Raw genomic sequence first — 23860 nt, 5'->3', positions numbered from 1 at the left:
TTAACAGGTTCCTTTGTGGCATTGCAACTTTTTGTCTTCAGGTTTTTTTTTTCTTTTTTTTGTCTTCCTGCTACAGATCTAGCAGCCAATTCACATTGGCGAAACTGAGCCTGTGAGTTTAAACCTTTTTTTTCCAGCTGCTGTGATTGCTCTTGCCTGCTCATGGAGGTAATTGTAGATGCACTCATTAAAGTGCCTGCAACCTTAGAAGGCAATAGCATGGAGATGAAAGTGTATCAAAAACAAGGAAAATTATTGGAAGGTCCTTACATATGTACAGTCAATTGCAGGTATTAGAGAACAGAAAGGCATGACCCGGTAATGCCCCCTGAAAATCTTGAATATATTACATTGTATTGTGAGGCATTCCGCTTGGCAAATTAACAAAGCATTGCTGTCATTTTATGGGTGGTAACCGATTGTAAATTTGAATGTCAAGGTACTCTATTGTGTATGCATTAGGGGTCAAATGAAAACAGTTTATTCAAAAGTGTTATGGACATATGTGTGTAGTTGAGGAGGGAACATATTGCTTTTTCTATCTCTTTATAGATGGAATTTTATTGGCATAGGTGTTTGGAGGTTGAAACCACTTACAGGTGTCCTGTACATAAACATCAAATCAGATAAATTTGAAACGCCAAAACCTAAAGATGTTACTTGCTGTGAAGAAGGAAGCTTATCAGATATGTTCTGCATAGTATACTAATTTCCGTAACATGTTTTGTGGCACACAGCCTTGATTAAAGACACAGTTGTTACACCATCATCACTGATAATCAACCTCATCAGTTTCCTCAGCGTCTTCTGAGAACACGCTGAACTAACCTATGGCCTAAAATAGCAGCTTAATGAAGTACGTTACATCAGACATGGCAATAGAAAAAAAAATTGAGAGATGACACTACAACCAAAATATGTAGGCCTACTTAGAATCATCTTCAAATTGTGTGTTTGATTTGTACAAGATTCAAATGTATGCAATATATTCTGAGAGACTTTTGATATGACAGTGCAGCACTGCCAGTCCTTTAAAAGTTACAATGAATGCTGTTTCTTCACCTCACTTCACCTTTAGTGAGCCGTGTGTTCCCCATTGGCCAATTTAATTCCTCCTCCGTTTTCTTTCTTTCCCCCATCAAAGTAAGAAATCGGTTTTAGCTGTCTGAAGCCACAGCGGAGGGGCACATGTGCGCACACATCAAATGACCTTAGTGCCTTTGAGCTCCCTCCTGCACGCTCTCTGAGTGGACGCTATTCTCCCCTTTTTAAAGGCCTTGGAAAGGACTCAACTCCTTTCGCCTGGCCACCGCGCCGCCATCGGCTTTCAGTGTCACAAACGGCCTCCGGGGGTCAAGGTGCGTCGAGCTCTCCCTGTTATGTTGTCCAGCAGGAAGGGCTTGTCTGAGGCAATGTTATTAAATTTAGGCAGCTGTCACTGCAAGGCGACACAGAGATTACTTTGGCCTCCTGTTTTTGAATTTGGTGGTAATGACCTTCATTCGTGACATGGGTGTAAATTGACAGCTAGTTTTATGGCTGAGCACTCAAGGCCAAAGGAGCTTTCTTTGCGATTACACTATTATTTTCCTACCGTTTAGACATCATTTTCCTGGGTAGTTGTCTATCTGTATGGTTGTGGGAGAAGTAAGGGAATAAGTGTATGTGTGCATGTATGAGAAGACCTCCATCTCTTTTTTGCTATCCTTTTAGTATAGTTGGAATGTTCAAGGCTGCATCCCAGGTTAGAGCATGAGTCCTCTATTCTTTTTCTTGGAAAATGCAGTACAGCAGTGATCTTCATTGGAATCTCTAATGCTTGTGCTGACATTTGAAATGGGAAATATAAAAAAAAAAGGGAATGAACGAGCCCTGGCAGTCTGTGCGTGTTTGAGTGCAGAATGCAATAGAAGTCTTACTTCCGGGCCTGCGTGCAAATAAATCCTACTGGTCCCTTGTTTTTTGTGTATCTGTGTGTGAGTGTGTGTGTGTTTGTGTGTGTGTGTGTGTTTTTGTCTGTCTGTGTTTGTCTGTTGTCTGTGTTTGTCGGTGTGTGGTTAATTAGTTTGAAAAGTAGTAGTTAAAATACAACGTATATTCCCAGGCTGTATGTATCAATGTACACATGCCATATATCCCCTTTGCAGAGTCTATGCCTATATGTGCTCTGAACACATGGAGAGAGAAGGAGTGAGAGAGAGAGAGAGAGAGAGGTTAAGAAAAGTTGAGAGGTTAAGCCCTCAGAGTCGATCAGCCACCAAGCGAGTTCTATTTTATCTCCGCCCCCTGCCCACCCCTCGGTAACCGTATTCAGGCCAAAGATGAGTCATAGGCAGATAAAAACGCTACGCCGTGACACTAAACACATTTATCAGGGCACACACAATACAGAAGGGCCGAGCGCCAGCCTGCTTTACGAGCCACTGAGATGGACTTTGATCATCGCCTCCTCGCGGGCCCTCTCAGCCGCTTGAAGGCCCGATGGGTCCGGAGAGAGTGATATTGCCGATTTAAACCCATTTCTTCATGGGCATTGACAACAAAAACATTTGCCTAAGGAAATCAGATAGAAAGGAGGATAAAAAAAAAAAAAACACTCACAAACGTTTATATGAGCCCAATGCCTTTTCATCTGTTGACCACTTTCTTTTTTCTTTTGCTGTGCTTTTTTTTTTGACTCGAGTGTGGTGATGTCCAGACAGGATTCATGTTTGCTGCTGCGGATTACTTTCAAAGAGTTATCATCAGCAACGTAGAAGCTCTCTGCAGCAGAGCCAGCAGCGCCGCGTTTCATGAGTCAGTCACGGCGCAGTCACGGCGCCTGATCAAAACAACGGATGACCTGGAATAGTCCTTGTACCTATTTTTCCCCTCAAAGACAACAACAGCAAAAAAAATTATGGGCACCAAAGAGAATAGCGTTTTCACCGGTACCTCTTCAAAAACTGCCCTGAAGCCCAGCCCATAAGTTAAATAACAATTCCAGCCTCGGGCAATAGAGACAGAGGCATAATGCGTTAAGCCTCACGGTCTTTTGACTTATGAATCCGCACCAGCAGTTCTTCTCCAGGGCTGTGGGTCGTTATCGCCATGTGCTATTTTCTCCCTCCGAGTTCAGCGATATGCCGTGGATGTCAAGGTTTCAACGCTAGAGCTCTCAGCCAGCCAATGAAAGATCAGGGCCCTCTCTCTTTCTCGCTCGCTCTGCTTCATAAGGAAGAGAGATTTGATTCGCTGTCTCCTCAATCTCAGCTGTGATCAAGGAACACGTCTCACTCTGGTCAAGACTGGCTGTGCTTTCATGTGTTTTTTTCAGCGTGTTTAATCGATGCAGCAGCCTGCACGGTGAGCAGAGGATGCAACTGGATAAGAGACAATATCATTACTTACACTGGACAAGGGATGCATTTTAGCAGCATGTTTTATTTGTTTGCTGCATGGAGTATAATGGCTGAGAGAAACATTTTTTACTGCTTGTCTGACATATCAAATTACATATTTTTATGTAGGACACAAACAATGTCACAAATGTAATGCTGTAACCTGTTTACACACATTCAGTTCTTTTCCCCCTTAGTGTTGTATTACATACGTTCATCGTTGTCAGCTGCTTTGAAGTGTTGAATATTTCATAATAATGGGTTTTGAAGCAAAAAAGAAATCAGTGATGGCAGCATTGTAATAACATTCTTGGAATGCTGTTGTTGTTATTTTGTTATTCATATGCTACATAAAAATAGAATATACATTCATGAAGTCTTTTTCTGATTCAAATGTTTTTTATCTGATTAAACTGGGTTTTGACAGTCATTTTGCATTTTGACAGTATCATTTACGGATGGCTTGAAAAACACTCTTTACAGAAGCATCAGGCACTTGTGAGCGTTAATAGAGCGTCGCTCTCATGCATGGCAGTGGTTGTTAATCAGTTTCAATTCTGGCCGGCGTCAACTGGCTCCCCAGCCATGCTAATGTCTGACACCCTCCGCACAAAATAAACAAGTTGTCATGATGGCTTCTCCTCTCCTTTAGCAGCTCCCCCACCCCATCGCCACCCTTACCTCCTTTCCCATGTTCTGCTCCTCCTCCTCCTCCTCCGTCACCTTCCTCCTTCTCTACCGTCGATGCATTAACTGTCCTCTGATTGATGGCCTGCAAAATGCTGACCACCGTAGAATAAGGTATGCATCAGCTCAGTGTAATTTGTGGGAGCCGCTCTACGCAACTCATAAATTCCCCTCTTTTGTTTGTTTGCGCGCCAAGTAAATCAGAGACTCGGGAGTGCCGCTTCATTAAACATTACATTTAGGTGACAAATGCGCAGGTCCCCACGAACATTCGTCATGCCTTTTCTTCAGCGCGCTCTAACTTCCGTAAGTCGCATGTTGACAGCTCGGGTGAGTTGGAGTTCGCTCAACTGCTGAATATCTTAATTTAAAAGTTCCATGAAACACCTTATTGATTATCCTGCCTGGTGCTTTCAACAGGATTTGATGCCTAAGCTATATGCTGGTAATGAATCTAAAGAGACAGGTTTACCCTGCTTTCAGTGACAGAGGCACCACAAGATTTTATTGAAGTCTTTCACAGTGTGCCTTGCATAAAGAATCTGTAGAAACATAATTTGGTCTTTGAAATGTGCAGCTATTTATGAATGGCTACATTCTACTATATATATTGTATATGAGTGGATCAGTGATTCTATTACATTCTATGAAGTTCGGTAGAGTTGTTGCGTGCACCACCTATCTTTAGGCCAGGTGCAGAACAAAGTACAGCTCTGGGAAAGAAAAAAAATTCTGATGTCATCCTACGGTTGCTGAGTGAAATGTTGCTGTTTTTAAATAAAAAGTTAGGAGGTACTCCAGTGTGCAAACATTCTATCTTTTGTTCTATTACATTCTCTTTTTTGTTCTATTACATTCTATCTTTTGTTCTATTACATTCTATCTTTTGTTCTATTACATTCTAGCAGCATGTTTGTAATTGTTGCTATATCTGTGTCATTTGTCTCTTTCAGTTCCTGCAAACATCTACAAAGTGTCGGAGGACATCACTATAAACGAGGGCAGCAACATGACGCTGACCTGTCTCGCCAGCGGTCGGCCTGATCCCATGATTACCTGGCGCCTCCTAAACCCGTCAGGTAATCCATCAGTCATCACTAGTTGTGTTGTACACACTTTCACTCGCCAGGCTTGATGTCCATCAGGCATTACTAGTTGTGTTGTACACAGTTTCACTCGCCAGGCTTGATGTCCATCAGGCATTACTAGTTGTGTTGTACACAGTTTCACTCGCCAGGCTTGATGGCAGAGAGTCAAGGAGAGAGTGAAGGAAGAGAGAGAGAGTGAGAGAGAGAAAGGCTGTTTTCACCTTTTTCAATTAAATTTCCCTCTACGATTTGAATGTATTCTTTTTTCCTTTCTTCTGACATGAATCATCCCATTGTACTTTTTAATTAGGCTTCTCCAAGGTGACCGTTCTTTTTTGTGTGTGTGTGTGTGTGATAGTTATCACATGATCTTCAAAGGAAGCATTGCCTCTGATGCACCGTAATTGATTTCTGCCCAGATTGAATAACACCTAGAACCTTGTGTCAGTGTACCGCCGGTCTGAACTAACTCCCAAACGGCAGGGAAATGTTTCTGAGTTCACCGCAAAATCCCCATCCCGTTCCACACCCCCCACTGAGTGATATTGATGGATCGTGTTTTGTTTTCGCACATGCAGCCAGCTGAGTTGGTGTTCTGCAATGTATGTGTTTATTTGCTAAGTAATAGGAGGATGCCTGGACCTGTCCCCGTTGATTAGCCGCGTAGTCTGTCACGCAGCGGGCCGGAGCTGCGTATGTATTCATGGGCTCCGCAGAAGCACGCTGCGCCGGGAGGGCTAACCCTCGTCCGTCACTGCAAGGATAAGCACTTTCCTGAGGACTGTTTTTTGGTGTGTGGGGGTTGGGGGGGGCGTGCTGCAGGTAGAGGTGTTCCTGGAGTGTCAGAGAGTCATGTTTACTTTCCCTCTGCGCGCATGTTTTAGTCATGTGGTTCATAGCCTTCTGTAGCTGTGTGACTGTAATGAACAAGAGTTCTACATTAGTTTCTGTGATCCATTAGTTTAGTAAGTCAAAACTGCAGTGCTTCATTAAGGCTCCTGATTTGAGCCATGGTGAATATCACACATGCATCATATAGACCGGCCAATTTGCCAGGCAGTTATTTCAACGTTGCGGACAGTGAAGATAATGAACGCTAATGGATCTGCCCTGTCAAAACACTGCAGTCCTTTATGATGAGCCAGGAGCTTCATCAGGAAGCCCAGGAACAAGCAAAACTAATTACCTCAATGCAGTCAATTATCAATGCATTTATTACCCAACGTAGAGCCTGCACAATCATTCATACTGAATCTGACCTAAAGGCTAAATTCATGAGATGAAGAATACTGAGGTGAAGTCATTTTTGAACGTCTAAGTGTTGAAATCTGAGTGGTAGAGCAGCCACTGACAATTAAATCATTGCACATTCATTCTCATATGCACTTTGAATCTGCGAAGTAGGAACTTTATGGAAGCGATTGTTGATTAAGGCGGCATCTGTTAACGCTGGCAGCGAGTGCAAGGAACAGAGCACTTGAACAAGGTGACTTACAACGCCAAGCAGTGTAGACAGTTGGCCTGCACCGTCATGTGCCATCACACGGAATTGGATTTTGTGAAAGAGCACAACCCTCTCCTCATCAGCGATTTAATTTGCAGGATTTGATTTGGGTAAAGATTTTACTGGCCGTGTATTCATCACTCTTGTTAGTGGAGCGAGGGAAACGTATAGACTGCGACTTCTCTCAGAGGGAGGAAGATTAGAGAGCAGAACATTGCCCGCCGGACTATCCAGATTACCTCACTGAATTGTGGCCAAGACAATAAAAATGAAAGCAATGAATGAAAAGCTTAAATAAAAGCTTGTGTTATAAACCGAATGACCCAGGTTTTCTACAGAGAGCTTAGGGAGTCTGATCTGACTTGGAATAAGTTCCTAATTCTTTCTAATATCGACAAACACTCCCCACATGCTGAGTGAAGTAAATACACTTCAGTTCTGTAATGTCTATATATCTGTCTATATTGTGTGCATCCACATTTCAGCGTTTCAGAGAGGCATGCTTTATTGCAGAGCTTCTTAAATGTGTGGGCACGACATCCCTAGGAAGGGTCGGGAAATTATTTTCCATCTGAATTAAAGTCTTCCTTAGATGAACATTGTAACAGGTTTAAAAAAATGGGATATTCAATACCCCTGTGATGAAGGCCTGCCATTCATGTTTTTTTTTTGTAATGTTCCTTTAAGAAAGAAAGAGACTGGGTGCTCTCTTAATGCAAACTCAAATCTCTACCTGCACCTCTAGCCGCCTGAATTCACAGATGCGCTGTGCAAGCTTGCCAGTGAAAGAACACTATAGGCAGCTTTCTTTCACCACAGGAGCATCATAAATTATATGAATGCTAGTTATCAATTACACAATTATACATTGGAAGAGATTTTTCTGTGTTGGGGTTTACAACACAGATGTTGTCTCAGCAGAGTTGAGGAAGGTTTATTTTATGTTCAATCAAAAAGTGTAACTAAAGCAAGCAGACAAGTAAAAGAAAATAAATTCATACTGCCCAAAAGTAATAACCAGAAGTGTGCTTGGAGAGCTCAGATCTTTACAATACAATGCTGTAACATTATCCAAAGGGAAACAATATTTTGCCCTGTAGGCCTGTAAGATCCGCCCCAAAATGTAACAGTTTACCTAATCCTTGATGCAGGCTACATTAAGTTTCATATAAATCAGGCCAGTAGAAGTTCTACAGACAGACAAACTGTACCAAAACGTTGTCTCCTCTGTTGGAGCTTATTAGGCTACTAGCCTGTTTAGTCTATAGAATCTGAATATCAGTTTATTTAAATCCATTTCAGTGTACTGAGATCAACTTTCTTAAGCTTATCAATTGAGAATGGGTGGCCATACAGCTTAGCTTGGATCTGAATAACTGACAAATACCTAAACTGATGCTAAGTGTTCACATTGCACTTCCTGTTGCAAACATAAGCTGTTCCATATTAGCTTCTCCTTAGGTATTATGCAGTGCGGGAGCAAACAGTGTGTGCTGTCAAGTCAGTGGGATGGAGAGAAGGGGCTCGTTACACATGGCTAATGTATTTTGGGGGGTCGCCAGACAAAAAGTTTAAGAACCACTGCTTTACTGGACCAAATTTAGGTATGGGCAGATACTTGGCTAGCCCATCCAGGCACAGTTTGAAGCACCGTTCCATTGAGATGGTAGTCAGGTAATGGGTTTGCAGCACAGACAATTCCTTTGGGCCGCACTGTGGAAGGAATCAAATCCTAAACATCTAAATCAGAGACAATGAGAGATAGAGACAGACAGAGAAGAAGAGCGGGGGAGAGATAGAGGAAGAGGAGGAGATAGACAGAGAGAGGGAGAGAAGGAGAGAGACAGAGAGAGGGAGAGAAGGAGAGAGACAGAGAGAGGAAGAGGAGGAGATAGACAGAGAGGGAGAGAGACAGAGAGGAAGAGAAGGAGATAGACAGTGAAAGGGAGAGAAGGAGAGAGACAGAGAGAGGAAGAGGAGGAGATAGACAGAGAGAGGGAGAGAAGGAGAGAGACAGAGAGAGGAAGAAGAGGAGATAGACAGAGAGGGAGAGAGACAGACAGGAAGAGAAGGAGAGAGACAGAGAGAGGAAGAGGAGGAGAGAGGCAGAGGAGGAGAGAGACAGAGAGGAAGAGGAGGAGAGAGGCAGAGAGAGGAAGAGGAGGAGAGAGACAGAGAGAGGAAGAGGAGGAGAGAGGCAGAGAGAGGAAGAGGAGGAGAGAGACAGAGAGGAAGAGGAGGAGATAGACAGAGAGAGGGAGAGAAGGAGAGAGACAGAGAGAGGAAGAAGAGGAGATAGACAGAGAGGGAGAGAGACAGACAGGAAGAGAAGGAGAGAGACAGAGAGAGGAAGAGGAGGAGAGAGGCAGAGGAGGAGAGAGACAGAGAGGAAGAGGAGGAGAGAGGCAGAGAGAGGAAGAGGAGGAGAGAGGCAGAGAGAGGAAGAGGAGGAGAGAGACAGAGAGAGGAAGGGAAGGGAGGTCTGATAGAGATATTGAAATTCAAAACGTGTATTGAATGTCCCACACTCCTGTCCCTCATGCAGCTGGACCCACTGAATATAGAAATCTTTTAAGTGGTTGCTGACAGGTACAAAAACTCCTAGTCTTTTATAATTCTCTCGCTCTATCTGTCTCTCACACACACACACACACACACACACACACACAAGCACATCATACATTCAAAGACCACAGGCACCTCATTTCTAACACTTCAGGTTTAATTTTTCATGTGTCATGTTCATGGTCACTCCTCTTTCCCCTCGCAACCTATCACCCACACATAGGTCAGTAAAGGGCAGAGCTAAGTCCGAGAGGCAGTTAAGAATTATTGACTGCAGAAGCACGTCAGATATTTCTCCATATATTCCCAGACATAAAACATATTGAAGTATATTTTCTATCACTAGTTCCCCACTGGCAAAATCAATGTACCGGTACCAGCTAATTTAGATATTTTATTCCCCAAAATGTCACATCTCATAGCCATCCTCAAACTTTCTTCTGCATTTTCCAACACAACTTTCTCTCTCTCTCTCTCTCTCTCTCTCTCTCTCTCTCTCTCTCTCTCTCTCTCTCTCTCTCTCTCTCTCTCTCTCTCTCTCTCTCTCTCTCTCTCTCGCTCACTCACTCGCTCTATCTCTCTCTCATTACATACGTAAAGAGAGCAATACGTAAATAGAGCAAAAATTCTAAACTTTTCCATCCTAGAAAATATAAAAGGCACTTAATGTGTGCTCTTAATAAGCTCATTCTCACACTTCTTTACCCTCCCACACTTTCTAGAACATTATCTATCTCTTTATCATTCTATCTATCCAGTTTGCCTCTGTCATTCTGGACAGATGACCACTCTCACAACTTTATACAACATGGCATGACAAACAAACAAAGATATCCCTGAAAGGTTATATCTACGGAGGGTAAGACATTTTTAAAAGAAAGTACAATAGCTACCCCTGAAGTATCCATGGTAACTCAGTCACTCAGATTCCAGAAATATCCGAAATCAGGTGCAAAACTGTTGGCGATGACTGTGGCGTCAGCATTCTGTCTGGTATGCCTCCGACAGCTGTAGTAGAAGTGTGGTGAGGAGGGAACAGGTGATGGGGATTTCAGGTGAGCCTCTGTGGTGGCGTACCTCACGCTGGGAACTCCCCACCTTACACACACACACACACAAACACACCCTCCACACACATAAACACACATACTCACAGATGGCCAAGCTGTGTCCGTCAGGGCGGCTTAACGTTGATCTCACAGTCACGCAGTGATGGCAGCTATGGGCTGCCTCTCACAAGCTGTGCTTGCTGAAGGGTTTATTTGGACAACATCCCCTACACACACAACACACACACACACACATTCCAGATCACTCAAAGACATGTGTACGCACGCACACTTACAAATACACACACGGGCAGTTTCTGTTGTTTTGATTTCCCGTTCTTTGCTTTCCTGCTGTGTCCGGTGGGCCACGTGTGCTGCCCTCCGCTTCATGTTCCAGTGAACCGCAACTGTCCGAAATGGTCCTGTTTGCTGGTCAGGAGAGCGTTCGCATGAGACACCTCATTGCTCACCCCACACACACACTCGCTCTCTCTCACACACACACACAGAGAAAAACACACAAACACAACCCCCTTAGGGTCAAGGATTGTCAAACAGCCGCCAAGCCTATCATCCACAGAACCGGTAGATAGAAAAATGATTCCACCCACAGTGTTCAAATGTCCTGCTAGGTGGAAGCGTTCATCCATTTGGAGGCTTTCCACAAGCCTGCACTTCATTAAGAATAGAGTATTTCAGGCACATCATCCACAATTAATGATCAAACATCAAAATGTCGTTTTTTTAAAGAAACTGCCTTGATGTATCCATCTCCGCGTGAGCGGACTCAATTAATGCTGCTAAAGCTCATCAGTATGTAAATTATAAAAAAAACTCCTTAGGAGTTTATTTTTTAAGACCAGGAAGTTGGGTCCTTGGGAATCATCCTCTGAATCATCAGACATGTTGAATCTCATTTCCTAGCGCTACGTTTGTGCAGATCAGGGTCATTATCTTGTAGTCACTTTGGGCATTTAGATCTAGCCAACAGTAAGGCCACGTTTCAAAGCCATGGCCAAGACCCTGTAGCAAAGCCCAGCAGCAAGCATTCCTGTTCCAACTGTAAGTTGTGTGATGGAGCACCACAATAATGGGATACAACAACCCTCTCCATCACTTTCAACAGGAACACCTATATCTGCCAAGAGCATCAATGTAGGGGGGAAAAAAACACCAAATCCCAGAATGCTTTGTTATTTTGGCCATGTCACAACACTGCTCTGTCCAAGTGCCACCCTTTTGTTCCTCTTTGGCAGGAGGTTTTGCCATATTCGCACAGTTTGAGGATAGCTGGTAGGAGGGTTTTGTGTATGTGTGTGTGTGTATGTGTGTAAGTATGTGGGTGTGTAGAGAGGTCGAAGCAGCATCAAGTAAAATTCCATCAGATGGCGATGAGCAGGCCCACTCTCTTAATTAATTAGAAAGGGAGAAAAAGTCGCGTTTGATCAGCCCTCCCTCCAAAATAGACTTGCGTGAATCCGAGTGAATTCAGTACCGACTTTCATGTCCACTCTCTTGGGCTCACATCACTGAGTTTCTCACCAGAGCCTGTTTTGCTTTTATTCTTTCATTCTGTCTCTTTTTAAAAGAAAAGATCTTTCAAAATAACCCCCTGGAAACATATTGAAAGAGTGTAGTGCCTGGAATCGATTGCCAGGGCTAGCATCAGCCACGGTCAGAGAGTGAAGTGGTATATGTGTGCGAGTGTGTGTGTGCAAGTGTGTGTGTGTGTGCGTGTATGTGTGTGCATGTGGGTGCAGACATGTGTGCATACTTGTGTGTGCACGCATGTGTGTGTGTCTAAGGGGGCAGAACGGTAATCAATGAAGCAGAGGACCGAGCGTTTAGGCCTCTGCCCTCCCTCCCAGAGCCACTGTGTGTCCACTGCTGGCAAATGCTAGAGTGCGCTGGAAAGGTCACAACTGGGGATGGAGGACACCCGCCGACACCCACCGATGAGGCTCCGAGCGAAACAAACTGCCGAGAAGCTTGGTCGAGCCTGGCAGGTCTGGACTTCACGCCGCAACAACCAAAATAGAAGCCAGACGAGGGCGAGTGAGTGATGCCCCATGCCCGTCTGTGCCATCGCGCACCCCTCACCCCCCCCCCCCCCACACACACACACACACACACACACACACATAACCACCCACCCATCCACCCTCCTCAGATGGTTCGTCTCTGACGTGGGTTGGCTGGATGCAGACGGCAGTGCCCAGCTGTGTGACATAGCTCCGAGCGTAAACAAGGCGAAAAAGGATTTTGTTGTTGCGTGGCTCCGGTGATTAATGGTCGTTAACGGCCCAAATGAGTGCAGTGAATAAGTTTCACTAGAACATGCTACAACCTGCTTTTGGAATGTTCAAAGGCACACTTTCATTAATTAGTTTAAGACATCTACGCGTTGGAAATGAAAACAACAAGCACCCCCCCCCCAAAAAAAAAACATTCTTGATCTAGTAAGTTTTTTATTTTTGTTTACTTTGATTTTGTTTTAATTGCTTCATGTCTTGTGTGTGTTTTTTTCCTCTGCCAATCAATATATGTGAGCTTTTCTCTTTCATAACAAACTTGTGATTGATGAGAAGGAGAAATGCACATAATAGCTTTTCCCCCCCATTCAGTCTCATAGATAATGCGTGAGAAGATTACACCTTTTATGTTGTCACATTTAAAAGGGACGTGTCTGAAGCTAATCTGTGTGCCGACTCTCAGTCTAGGCGGAAAAAAAAAATTGCCCAGCCAAAAGCCCCCCTTCGTCTTTGAGATTACAAAGAAAGTACACATCTGGAGCTTGAGTCTTGTCTGCGGAGAGGGAATAAAGTATTTTTATTGTCCTCTAATTAACCGGCACCCCCTCCTGGTGGTCTGTAGGCGATGCAGGTGACACTGTGCACCGGTACTCAGAGGTGTGGGTTGCCAGTGAGTCCAGGCTGGAAGAGGGCCCAAAGATGGCTGATTCCTCTCACCCAGTCTCGAGTTTCACACTCCATTTCCACTCGCAAAACACTGTGAAGCTCAGAGGACACACACACACACATTATTTCCACACATCCAATAGTCTATGATTAAACAATAATGCCAGCACAGAAGATATTTTGGAGCCCTAGCAATGTCGTCTTTGTGGTCACCAAAGGTCTTTTTGTAGGGGCTGGACTAACAACCGAAAAGACAGAGAGAGAGAGGGATGTTGTCTTTCTGTCTGACTGCCTCTCTGTGTCTCTGTTTGTTAGGCTCACTGTCTATATTATCATCCGGGTGAGCAAGCCACTTCCTCTTTGCCTGGAACGCCACAGCTCATTCCGAGCAACAAGAGATGGTGACGGTCATCGGTCGGTCTCATAGATCCATAGTTATGTACATAACTTACGTTCTCAGGCACCGTGCTCGAATTCAGCATCTGATTGTTTCAGTCACAGAGATATTCCTTGCTTTAAGCCATTCAAGTGTTATTAGGCCTTAGGACCGATACACTAAAAATAATAGATTAGAGATATTTAGAGATGTATAAAAAATGTACAAATTATTATATTCACCATAGATAACACACAGCAGGTCCTTCGCATAGATTTTGAATCCGTTCATTGATACCAGCCTTTTTTTTACCTTGAGTCTGACCTGATTTCAAATGCTGAAAGCTGTGAGAAACCTGAGTGTCGTGACTGTGGTGAATGTGTTTGAATTCTCTCACCATCCCCACGCCAGTCCAGGCTAGTGTCATGTCATCAGCCATCACCTCAGGGGGTCCACTGGCCCTGCTGCAGCTGGGTGGGAGTGAAAGGTCTGTGTGTCTAAAAGAATATTTTTAATGAAGGAGGATGAATTTTTTAACAATGTATGTCTTGAAAGAGACATTTTACAGGCGTCTGATGAAATAAGACTGTTGGCTGGTGTTTCTTGTTCTCTCTCTCACACACACACACACACACACACACACACACACACACACTCCTCTCTCGCTCACACACACTCTCTCTCCTCTCTCGCTCACACACACTCTCTCTATATTTCTCTCTCTCACACACACACACACTCTCCTCTCTCACACACACACTCACTCTATCTCTCTTTTTTTCTCATGGAGCTTGGCAGTTTCAGACATGCTGATGTATTCTTTATGTATTCATGTAGCAACATTTCCATGGGAGATGTGCCAGAAACCTGTCTGACCCTGAGTCTCTCAGGTAAACAGGGAAAAACACACACTCACGTCTGCCACGCCAACCAAAACTGTCTGGCATCTCTATAAAGCAGTGGTGAAATGGTCAAACGCACATTCAATAAAATTGATGTTTCATCCTAGACGGCAAAGCTTTTGCAACTCAGCATCTTCTGCTTTGACTTGAGACTTGAAGGCACTAAGGCTTTATATTTAAAAAAAAAAAAAAAAAAAAGCTGTTAGACCACATTATATTTTCAAATGCTCAGACACAGTGACACTCAATTGAGTTTTCATTCATAGTTTGTAAAGCCCCTGTGTTGGGTAGGTTATTCATCTATGAGGACAGGGTTGGACTAACAAGTGGGGTAGAGTGGAGACGGCCTGATCGGTGCACAGATGGAGCATAAACACTACTCAGTACTCACTGTCTGAGTCTGTCTGTATGGTTCCTCATCGCAACGTTAACAGGGCTCTCATGTGGCCAGTGGTGTAATTAAAAAAAGATGCGTATCTGTCAGCAAATGAGATTGAGCATGGCACCGGCTGCACACGCACTCACTTGACCATAAGTCGCACGGGGGGAAAAAAACATGTGAAATGACTTAATCTAAATGTAACACTTCTAGTCCTAATTAAAAAAGTTTTTATATCCGCAAAAAAAGTTGTGCATGTCCTGACTGACCTCAATTATGGCCAGATGTTGCAGAAGGTATTATGCCACCAAATGCTAATGCAGTTTGGTGGCAAAATTATTTATGTACCTTTGTGTACATAACGAGAGTACCTCAAACACCCTTGGTATTATCATCAGGTTTTTGAAGAATATCTAATGCCCTTCCACTGGTTTAAATCAGCTCATCCCAAAGAACAAGCCACACCCAATTACAAGTCAGTTTTGTAAGTTAAGAGGGATTTGTGAAAAATTTGACAAAGTGAAGGTTACAGTAAGATCTTTGTTTGATAAAATGTGGCGTAGTCTCAGTGGAGTCTACAGAGACCACTGTCTCTGATGTACAAAGAAGTACATTTTTATGTGCTTTTCAAACGTGTCTTAAATGTTCTGGTGTAAATGGATCTCCTACATATTATATTAGGCTCTCATGTGTGATGTTATGAGACCAAAGAGTCAACTCTGAGGAGGAAAATATGAGGCTACGTACGGCTGAGTTTTTGTCTCTCGTTTTGTTAATCTCTCTCAAACTAGACAAAACACACAAAGATGTCATGACAACATTGTAAACATTAAAACAGAGGCTTCACCAAATTTTGTGATGCAGCTGGGCAACATGAAAAAAAGCATTTTGGTCATGTTTTGCTTTCATTTTTGATTCGGTGTGTGCCAGGGTGTTCACAGAGGACCAGAGTGGCTTGGAAATGTTTGCTGCACAAGAGCCTTAGAGCAACCTTGATCTTTGGCTCATATTTGAACACAGATAGTAAATGGTGTGTGTGCATGCTATGTTTGTGTGTGTTTGTGTCATGTCGTAGATGGAGTACAGTTTCTTAAGGTGAATGCACACCTAGGCGATTTCAAAGCACAAGCTGTGATGCCGACTATCTGTTGAGTCCTGTTGGGTTGCTTTGTGCTCCCTGTGTGAGCAGAAAAAAAGTTGCACAAGGCTATTACGCATACAGCAACAACTGCCCACGGTTAACTAGCACATTGGCTACATTCTGCTGCTAGTGTGATATGTGGATATAGGGATGCAGATAAACAAAACAGCTAGCTTATTCCCACACTACTTTTACTCACTAAAGACACTAAAGTGTGTGATTTACCTATCTCTTATCAAGAATATGTTTGATAACAAGTTGCAAATGACACTGCCATTATCAGTCCAGGGTCTTTTGGTTGTGGAAGAAAGAGGCTGAGGAGAAAAGAGGTGAAACTGACTTATTAGATCCAGGTTCAACTGTCTGATTGGTCTGTGGTCCCTATGGGACTGAGGGGGAGACCTTGGAGAGTTCTGGAACATTGGCCTGATAAACAGTAGGGTGTTTGGCTGTGTTTCAATGGGCCCCAGGTAACAAAAGGCAAGTTAGTGAATCTCTACTGAGTCATATGTTAGTGCCGCAGCACCCACCCCCCCCCCCCCCCCCACCCTCTTATTCTCTCATTGTCCAACTCAAACTACAATTTATTCATTACTATCCTACTATCCTAGCCTGACGAGCCAGACCCACATTAAAATGTAGGGTCTGGGCACTCACCGTTCGCAGTGCTCAGTCCGAGGGGCGGGATAATCAGTTGTCTTTCAAATTCCCTCTGCATGCAATAGGACAGTGGCAGCGCTATGAGTCCCATGCGTTTTCCACCAGCGGAGCTAGTTGGCTAGTTCAAACGTTTGCCAACTTAATAAAAGCTTAACTCGTGTCACACTGTTCGCCAACACCAACATCCATCTTATTAGTTTTCAAGTAGCAGGGAATTCAAGCCAAACCGTTGCAACTCTGCCATCAATCATTATGTTAAGCCCACCTAACGACTCTCACAACGACCTAACGACTCACAAGCCAACGGAGAGTTGCTAGACTAGCCCTGGCAGCAAATGTAATTTGCTGCCGCTAGGGGCGCGTCTAGATTTCTAGGCTACTACTTTGGTTTGAGATACAAAGAATAATTGGTATTGAGATACAATAGCTGTAGAGGAGTAAAGTTCAAGCAAGGCCATTTTATAGGTAGCCTTCTCTCACAGCATAATGTCCCTGAAGAACACTGAAGCAGTGTTTTCACAGAAGGAGAGGCTCCATTGTGGTTCACTATGACAACTCTAAAGAATCTTACAAAGAAAAGATCGTAATTTTAATTTTGTTGAGAAGATAGAGTAGTTTTGTATCAAGTATCAAGCAAATGGCAAAAGTTCAGGTGCAGCCTTTTTTCTCAAATGCCCTTCTCCACTGTGTCCTGTCTGCGGCAGACTAAAGAGATAAACGTCTCTCTCTCTCTCTCTCTCTCTCCCCCTCTCTCTCTCTCTCTCTCCCCCTCTCTCTCTCACTCTCTCTCTCTCTCTCACTCTCTCTCTCTCTCTCTCTCTCTCTTGCTACTCTCCCCCAAGTTCTCCGAACTCGTTTGCTTGGCATAAATTAGCGTTCTCTAAATAGGTGCACCATGCCACGCACTGGTAAATGATGCCATGAATAATGGATGGCAATGCAAATGCGCCCGCAGATGCCAAGCGCCACATTGCCGCGCAGCACTACACTTCTCAGTGTCTCTCCCTATGACGTTTCCCTTTTGTTTGCCCACATTCTGAAATCGGCTTTCAAAGTCCTTCGTGAACTTAAAAAAGAAAGGGGGGGGGGGGGGGTGGTTGTTAAAATCTGCTTAGCAAAACAGTGCCAGTGCAGGGAGGGAAAATAAATATGCTTTCAATGAAAGAAGTCCGTGGGCAGATGCTGGGTTTAACTCTTTTGAGACCCGCGCTGTCAGAATCGCTAGACTGCACTGAGGTTATGTGTGGTGACGTATGACGTGCTGTACACTTCCCTCCCACCTTTAGTGCTGATGGAGTCTTGGCAATTACACTTGACTCGGGATTACAGTTTTTCTCGATCGTTTTGATACCTGTGTCAACTCTGACATCACATTCTCAAAACAGTTAACACCCGTGTCTGAACAAAAGCACTCTGGACAAAATGACACATTTTGCTTGCAAAAGGCTGTTACTCTCTCAAAACACTTAAAACATTGCAGCAAAAGCAAATCTTGCCTTCAAACACTACAACTTGTTGCCAATTCAAAAACACTCTTTTATCAATCATTACACACTGGACAACAACATGCAAAATCTAGTTCTCAAAATGAGCATTTTTGCTATGTCTGTTCCATTACTTTCTCATTTTTCTGGTATCAGAAAAAAACTGTGAAAAGACAAAATGTGCTGAATAACAAAATAATGTATTCATTCCTCCCAAGATGTAACTGTCATTGTAAGACATACAGCAAACACCTAGTAAGATACTGTAAATTTCATTGAACTACAACTTTCATCGAAATATACCTACAGTAAACACCTTTTGTACTGTTTTCCTCCACCAAATAGGCAATACAGTACTTTGTCTAAATGTGCATTAGATCCATACTTGCAAATAGCAACACAGAACAGACATCTCTTATGTATAATGAATGATTGCTGATTGAAGAATTGTGCAAAGGAGTTTCACACAGGTGTATCAGAGATTCAGACTTATGCAAGGAATCTATACCACCTGTGAAAAGATGTTTTCCTTTTGTTTAGCATGGGAAAACCAATAGAGTTTGGGACTTTTGAATGACACCTGTGTTAACTGTTTTGCAAAAGGGTGTGAGAAATGTGTGAACCCAATGAAAATGTGTGAACACATTCGCAAGAGATTACTTCTGCTGTGCAAAAAAAGTAGTCATGAAGACCAAGTGGGTTCTAGTTTACTTAAGCAGGTAAAAGCAATCGAGAAAAACTGTAAGCAGCTTGTGCGGGATGCACACTTGCCTATGGTCCACCCCCACGCTGAGATGTGGGAGATGCCGTGGCTCATTCTGTCTGAACTCCATGGTGGCCAGTTACCAGGACATACTCCCCACTGGGCACCAACATCAGGGCTCTGAGAGATGCTAAAGGCCTGTGTGTCTCTGTGTGGGTGTGTGTGTGTCTCTCTCTCTCTCTCTCTCTCTCTCTCTCTGTGTGTGTGTGTTTGTGTCTCTCTCTCTCTCTCTCTCTCTCTCTCTGTGTGTGTGTGTGTGTGTGTGTATACCTCCCTCTGTGTGTGTGTGTGTCTCTCTCTCTCTCTCTCTCTCTCTCTCTCTCTCTCTCTCTCTCTCTCTCTCTCTCTCTCTCTCATCTCTCTCTCTCTCTCTCTCTCTCTCTCTCCTCTCTCTCTCTCTCTCTCTCTCTCTCGTGTGTGTGTGTATACCTCCCTCTGTGTGTGTGTGTGTGTGTGTGTGTGACAGTGTGCTTGACACCATGTTTGGTGTGCTTGGTGTGTGTTTGTAATGTGTGTGTGGTGTGTGTGTGTTGCCTGTGGGTTTTATTGTGTGTGTGTGTGTGTGTGTTCATGTTTGTGTTCCGTGTGTGTGTGCATGCACTCCCATGAGTTTATGCTCATTATACTGGGCTGAGTGCATATTTTGTGCGTCATTCTGTGTATTTGGGAGTGAATGTAATCATTAGTAGCCGGCAGCATTTAAATCTGAAGATGCTGAAGATACTGGCTTGGACCTCAGAGCTGTGCGTCCCTGTGTTGACCTTTTCTTTAGATTCACATCCATATAGGCACACCAAGGGTACGGACATCAAGGCTGTTGTCGCCATGATAAAAGGGAAAAAGACATGTTTTTTAGATTATTCTAAATGTGTGGGTTCCAAGGATGTTGCATCTCCCAGCATGCAGGGCTCACTTACTTGAAGAAATCCTTGAAGAGCAGATACTTGACCATTCTACGGTTGTCGTAGAGGAGGAGAGATGACTCAGTTAAGCTGTACAATGAGCGTGTTTGTCCTTCAGGAGATGTTTTCTAGAACACTTGTACAAGCATGTGTGGGCCAAATTCACAAGTCACAGGTGTTTTTTCTTAAAACGGGATTCATCTTTTCAGTATGAGACACACATGGATCTTGTGGTGTGCTTTCTCCTTGATTGTTCTCTAGCTATTCCAGGTTTCCAGGCATTTCACTGAAGCTCCCAAATGTGGGAGAACCACTCTGTGTAGGGCCTGTACAGCATACTGATGTGTGTTGCTGCTTTTGCTGTTTGTGTATTGAGGACCTTGAGAGGTACCTGAGCTCAAGAGCTGCATTGGAACCCTGACCTTTGCCCTATTTTTTTACACAGATAGTAAGTGGAGTGAGTGTGTGTGTATGTGTGTGTGCGTGTGTATGAGAGAGAGAGAGAGAGAGATTTGTTTCTCTGTGTTTATCTTGTTGTCCTTGTGTGTGTGTGGGCGTGCGTGCATGCGCGTGTGTGTGTGTGTTTATTATACCTGATGTAACCGATTGAAACCTTGGAGAGTTCTGGAAAACACAAGAGTATACATCTGCTTTCCAATTCAGACTACCAAGGGCAAGTGGGATAATCTATGTTCAGTCATGTATGTGCTTTCTCTTTCTTTTGCACACACAAACACGCGCGCACACACACACACACACACACACACACACACATAGACAAAACTGTAAGGGAAAACATATTACTGCATGAGGTTGCTTGTTGGAATGTACCTATGTCACTTCCCAAACGACTATACAGTACACCACAATAGGAAACATGGCCAAGGACCAAGGACCACTTCTAAACATGAATTGGCGGTGTGTGATTGTGTTGAAGCAAAGTGAATTTAAAGATGTTCAGGATGTTTCTGAAAATAGCTTTTGCAGGGCAGTATAGAACTGAAAAAAACTCCCCCATACTGTCTATAGCGGCAGCCGTGGCCTACTGGTTACATTACATTACATTACATTACATTACATTTGGCTGACGCTTTTTAACCAAAGCGACTAACAACATGGTAAACAGTAAGTTTTAGAACAATTCTCACAATTTTAGGACAGTTTAAAAAAACATTAGAGTACAGTAAGAATAAGTGCGTCGGTGAGTGCTGTTTTTAACAGTTACTTGTCAGTTTAAAACGGCTGGTGAGTGCTAGGATCAGTAAGACTTGTTGTAAGTGTTGCTATGAGAGTAGATGTTCTCTAAAGAGCTGGGTCTTCAGGAGTTTTTTGAAAGTGGAAAAGGATGTCCCTGCCCTTGTAAGAACTGGCAGTGTGTTCCACCAACGAGGAACAACAGATGAGAAAAGTTTGGATTGGCTTGAGCGTACCGGTGGTAGAGCTAGACGTCGTTCGTCAGAGGAGCGCAGCGGTCTGGAGGTAGTGTAAGTCTGTAAGAGGGCATTCAAGTAGGTGGGAGCAGAACCGGAGACTACTTTGTAGGCAAGCGTTAGAGACTTGAATTTGATGCGGGCCGCCATAGGTAGCCAGTGTAGCTGGATGAGCAGCGGGGTAACATGTGCCCTTTTGGGTTGGTTGTAGACCAGGCGCGCCGCCGCGTTCTGGATCATCTGAAGTGGTTTCACTGCGCAGGCTGGGAGACCTGTCAGGAGGGCATTGCAGTAGTCGAGTCGTGAGATGACTATTGCCTGAACCAGAAGTTGGGTAGCATCTTGAGTCAAGTAAGTCCTGATTTTCCGTATGTTGTAGAGTGCGAAACGGCATGACCGGGCGACTGAGGCAACATGATCTGAGAAGTTTAGTTGGTTGTCAAGAACAACTCCTAGATTTCTTGCAGTCCTGGTCGGTGAAACAGACAGGGAGTCAAATTTGATGTTGATGTCGTGGTGTATGGTAGGTTTAGCTGGGATGACCAGCAGTTCAGTCTTTGAGAGGTTCAGCTGGAGGTGGTGTGCCTTCATCCATGTAGCTATGTCTGAAAGGCAATCCGAGATCCGTGCTGAAACCAGGGGGTCGTCAGGTGGAAAGGACAGATAGAGCTGTGTGTCGTCTGCATAGCAGTGGTATGAGAAAGTTAGTGCTTCGGACTTGTAACCGGAGGGTTGCAGGTTCGAACCCCGACCAGTAGGCACGGCTGAAGTGCCCTTGAGCAAGGCACCTAACCCCTCACTGCTCCCCGAACGCCACTGTTGTTGCAGGCAGCTCACTGCAACGGGATTAGTGTGTGCTTCACCTCAATGTGTGTTCACTGTGTGCTGAGTGTATTTCACTAATTCACAGATTGGGATAAATGCAGAGACCAAATTTCCCTCACGGGATCAAAAGAGTATATATACTTATACTTACTTATTTCACTTGCAATATTAATTTATTATGATCAATGTTTCAATCCATAGATCAGTCCCTCAGTCCCTCCAAGATTCTGCAATGTTGCAAACGCAGAAATACAAAAAATACAAAAACAGAAATTCAACCAATTACAACCTAAATTTCGAAACAAATCGGGCATTTTTGTTACTGTGTTACTTAAACTCATTTATCAACATTCTTTAAATGTTTAGGAACTGAGGAGACCAGTTGCTAGAGTTATGAGAATGAAATGTGGTCCCATTCCTGCCCGATTCTATGATGTACCTAATTTGACAGGTCTGGACTGCAGACAGGCCACTTTTAGCCTGGCTAGCGCCACCACCTCTCAATGAGACGTGGTCTGGGAACCAAACGTTCATTTTCTCGTATTTGAAAAAAATGCCCAGATCCGTTTATTGGGTGCCACGGATGTCTATCAAATGCGTCTGTGCATAGCTCATCATCGTCTTGCTTTCCCCCCTGTTCTGTGATTGGTTCCCTATCTCAGGCGAAAATTTGCTCCATGGTCTCCAGGCTGCCTTAGCAGCATGAATCAAATTGCGCGCAAGGCAGCATGGGAACACCCAGGCTAGGCCACTTTAGCACTTGAACTCTTCCTTTATGGAGAAATACTATTTAAACATGTGCAGAATTAAATGTTTTCCTGAAATATTCAAGGTCTTCCCTGAAAAGATATTGTCTGGATGGCAGTATGTTGTTCAAAACCTGTGTACATCATTCAGAATTGATTGTGCCTTGCCTGATGTGCAAAATGCCCATGCCATAGGCACTAATGTACCTCCACACTATCTGGGTTTTGAACTGAGCTTTATAACATGTTTGATACATTGGATAGTTGAATAGTCCCTTCAGCCCGGAGGTGTCAATGATTTCCAAAAAGAATTGCAAATTTGGATTGGTCTAACCACAGGACCTTTTTCCACTTTACCTCACTCCATTTTAAATGAGTTCAGGCTCAGATAAGATTGCAGAATGTATGGCTAAATACAGTTTCTTGCATGGTAGAGTTTACACCAGCACTCGTGAATGGAGCAATAAACTGTGCTCATAGACAATGGTTATCAGAAGCTTTTCTTAGTCCATACAATGATTTTCTTTTCTGAAAAAGGTCTGGTTTTAATGCAGTGCCATCTGAGGTCTAATAGACCATGGCCATCCTATATTTATTTTCAGTCCTGTCCCTTGTTTTAAAGATTTCTCTGGATTCTTTGAATATTTTAATTGTGATATGTACTGTAGCTGATGAATTCCTCAAATCTTTTGCAATTTCATGATAAGAAACATTATATTTATATTGTTTCATCATTTGCCCACACAGGTTTACACAGAATGATGAATACCTCTACCTCTTTACTTCTGAGAGACTCAATATCTCTGGGAGACTCTTTTTTAATACCCAATCATGGATCCAGTTCATCTAATTAATTGTGAAATGTTCCTCCTTTTGATGTCTTTATCATTACACCACTTTTCCAGCCTTTTGTTGCCGCCGTCCCAACTTTTTTGAGACATGTTGCTGCCATCAAATTAAAAATGTGCTTATATTTTCCATGAAATAGTCAAATTTCTCTCCTTCAACAGTTGATATGTTGTCTTTGAACTATTCTCAAGTAAATATAATGTTGACATGAT

The 23860-nt window shown here is 43.5% G+C and overlaps 1 protein-coding gene across 3 annotated transcripts in view; it reads left to right on the top strand.

Annotated features, from left to right (window-relative positions):
• The window catches only part of LOC121683217 (limbic system associated membrane protein), a 431726-nt gene that overhangs the window by 397716 nt on the left and 10150 nt on the right, over nt 1-23860 (top strand). For all 3 annotated transcript variants that reach the window (XM_042062751.1, XM_042062750.1, XM_042062752.1), the window contains one exon: nt 5021-5146. In XM_042062751.1, the coding sequence (XP_041918685.1) occupies nt 5021-5146 (126 nt within the window). The remainder of the gene's footprint in view (nt 1-5020; nt 5147-23860) is intronic.

This window comes from Alosa sapidissima, chromosome 15 (genome assembly GCF_018492685.1).
Source record: "Alosa sapidissima isolate fAloSap1 chromosome 15, fAloSap1.pri, whole genome shotgun sequence".
Lineage (NCBI taxonomy): Eukaryota > Metazoa > Chordata > Actinopteri > Clupeiformes > Clupeidae > Alosa > Alosa sapidissima.
Note: the sequence above shows the minus strand (reverse complement) of the source record. Positions and strands in the feature narration are given on the sequence as shown.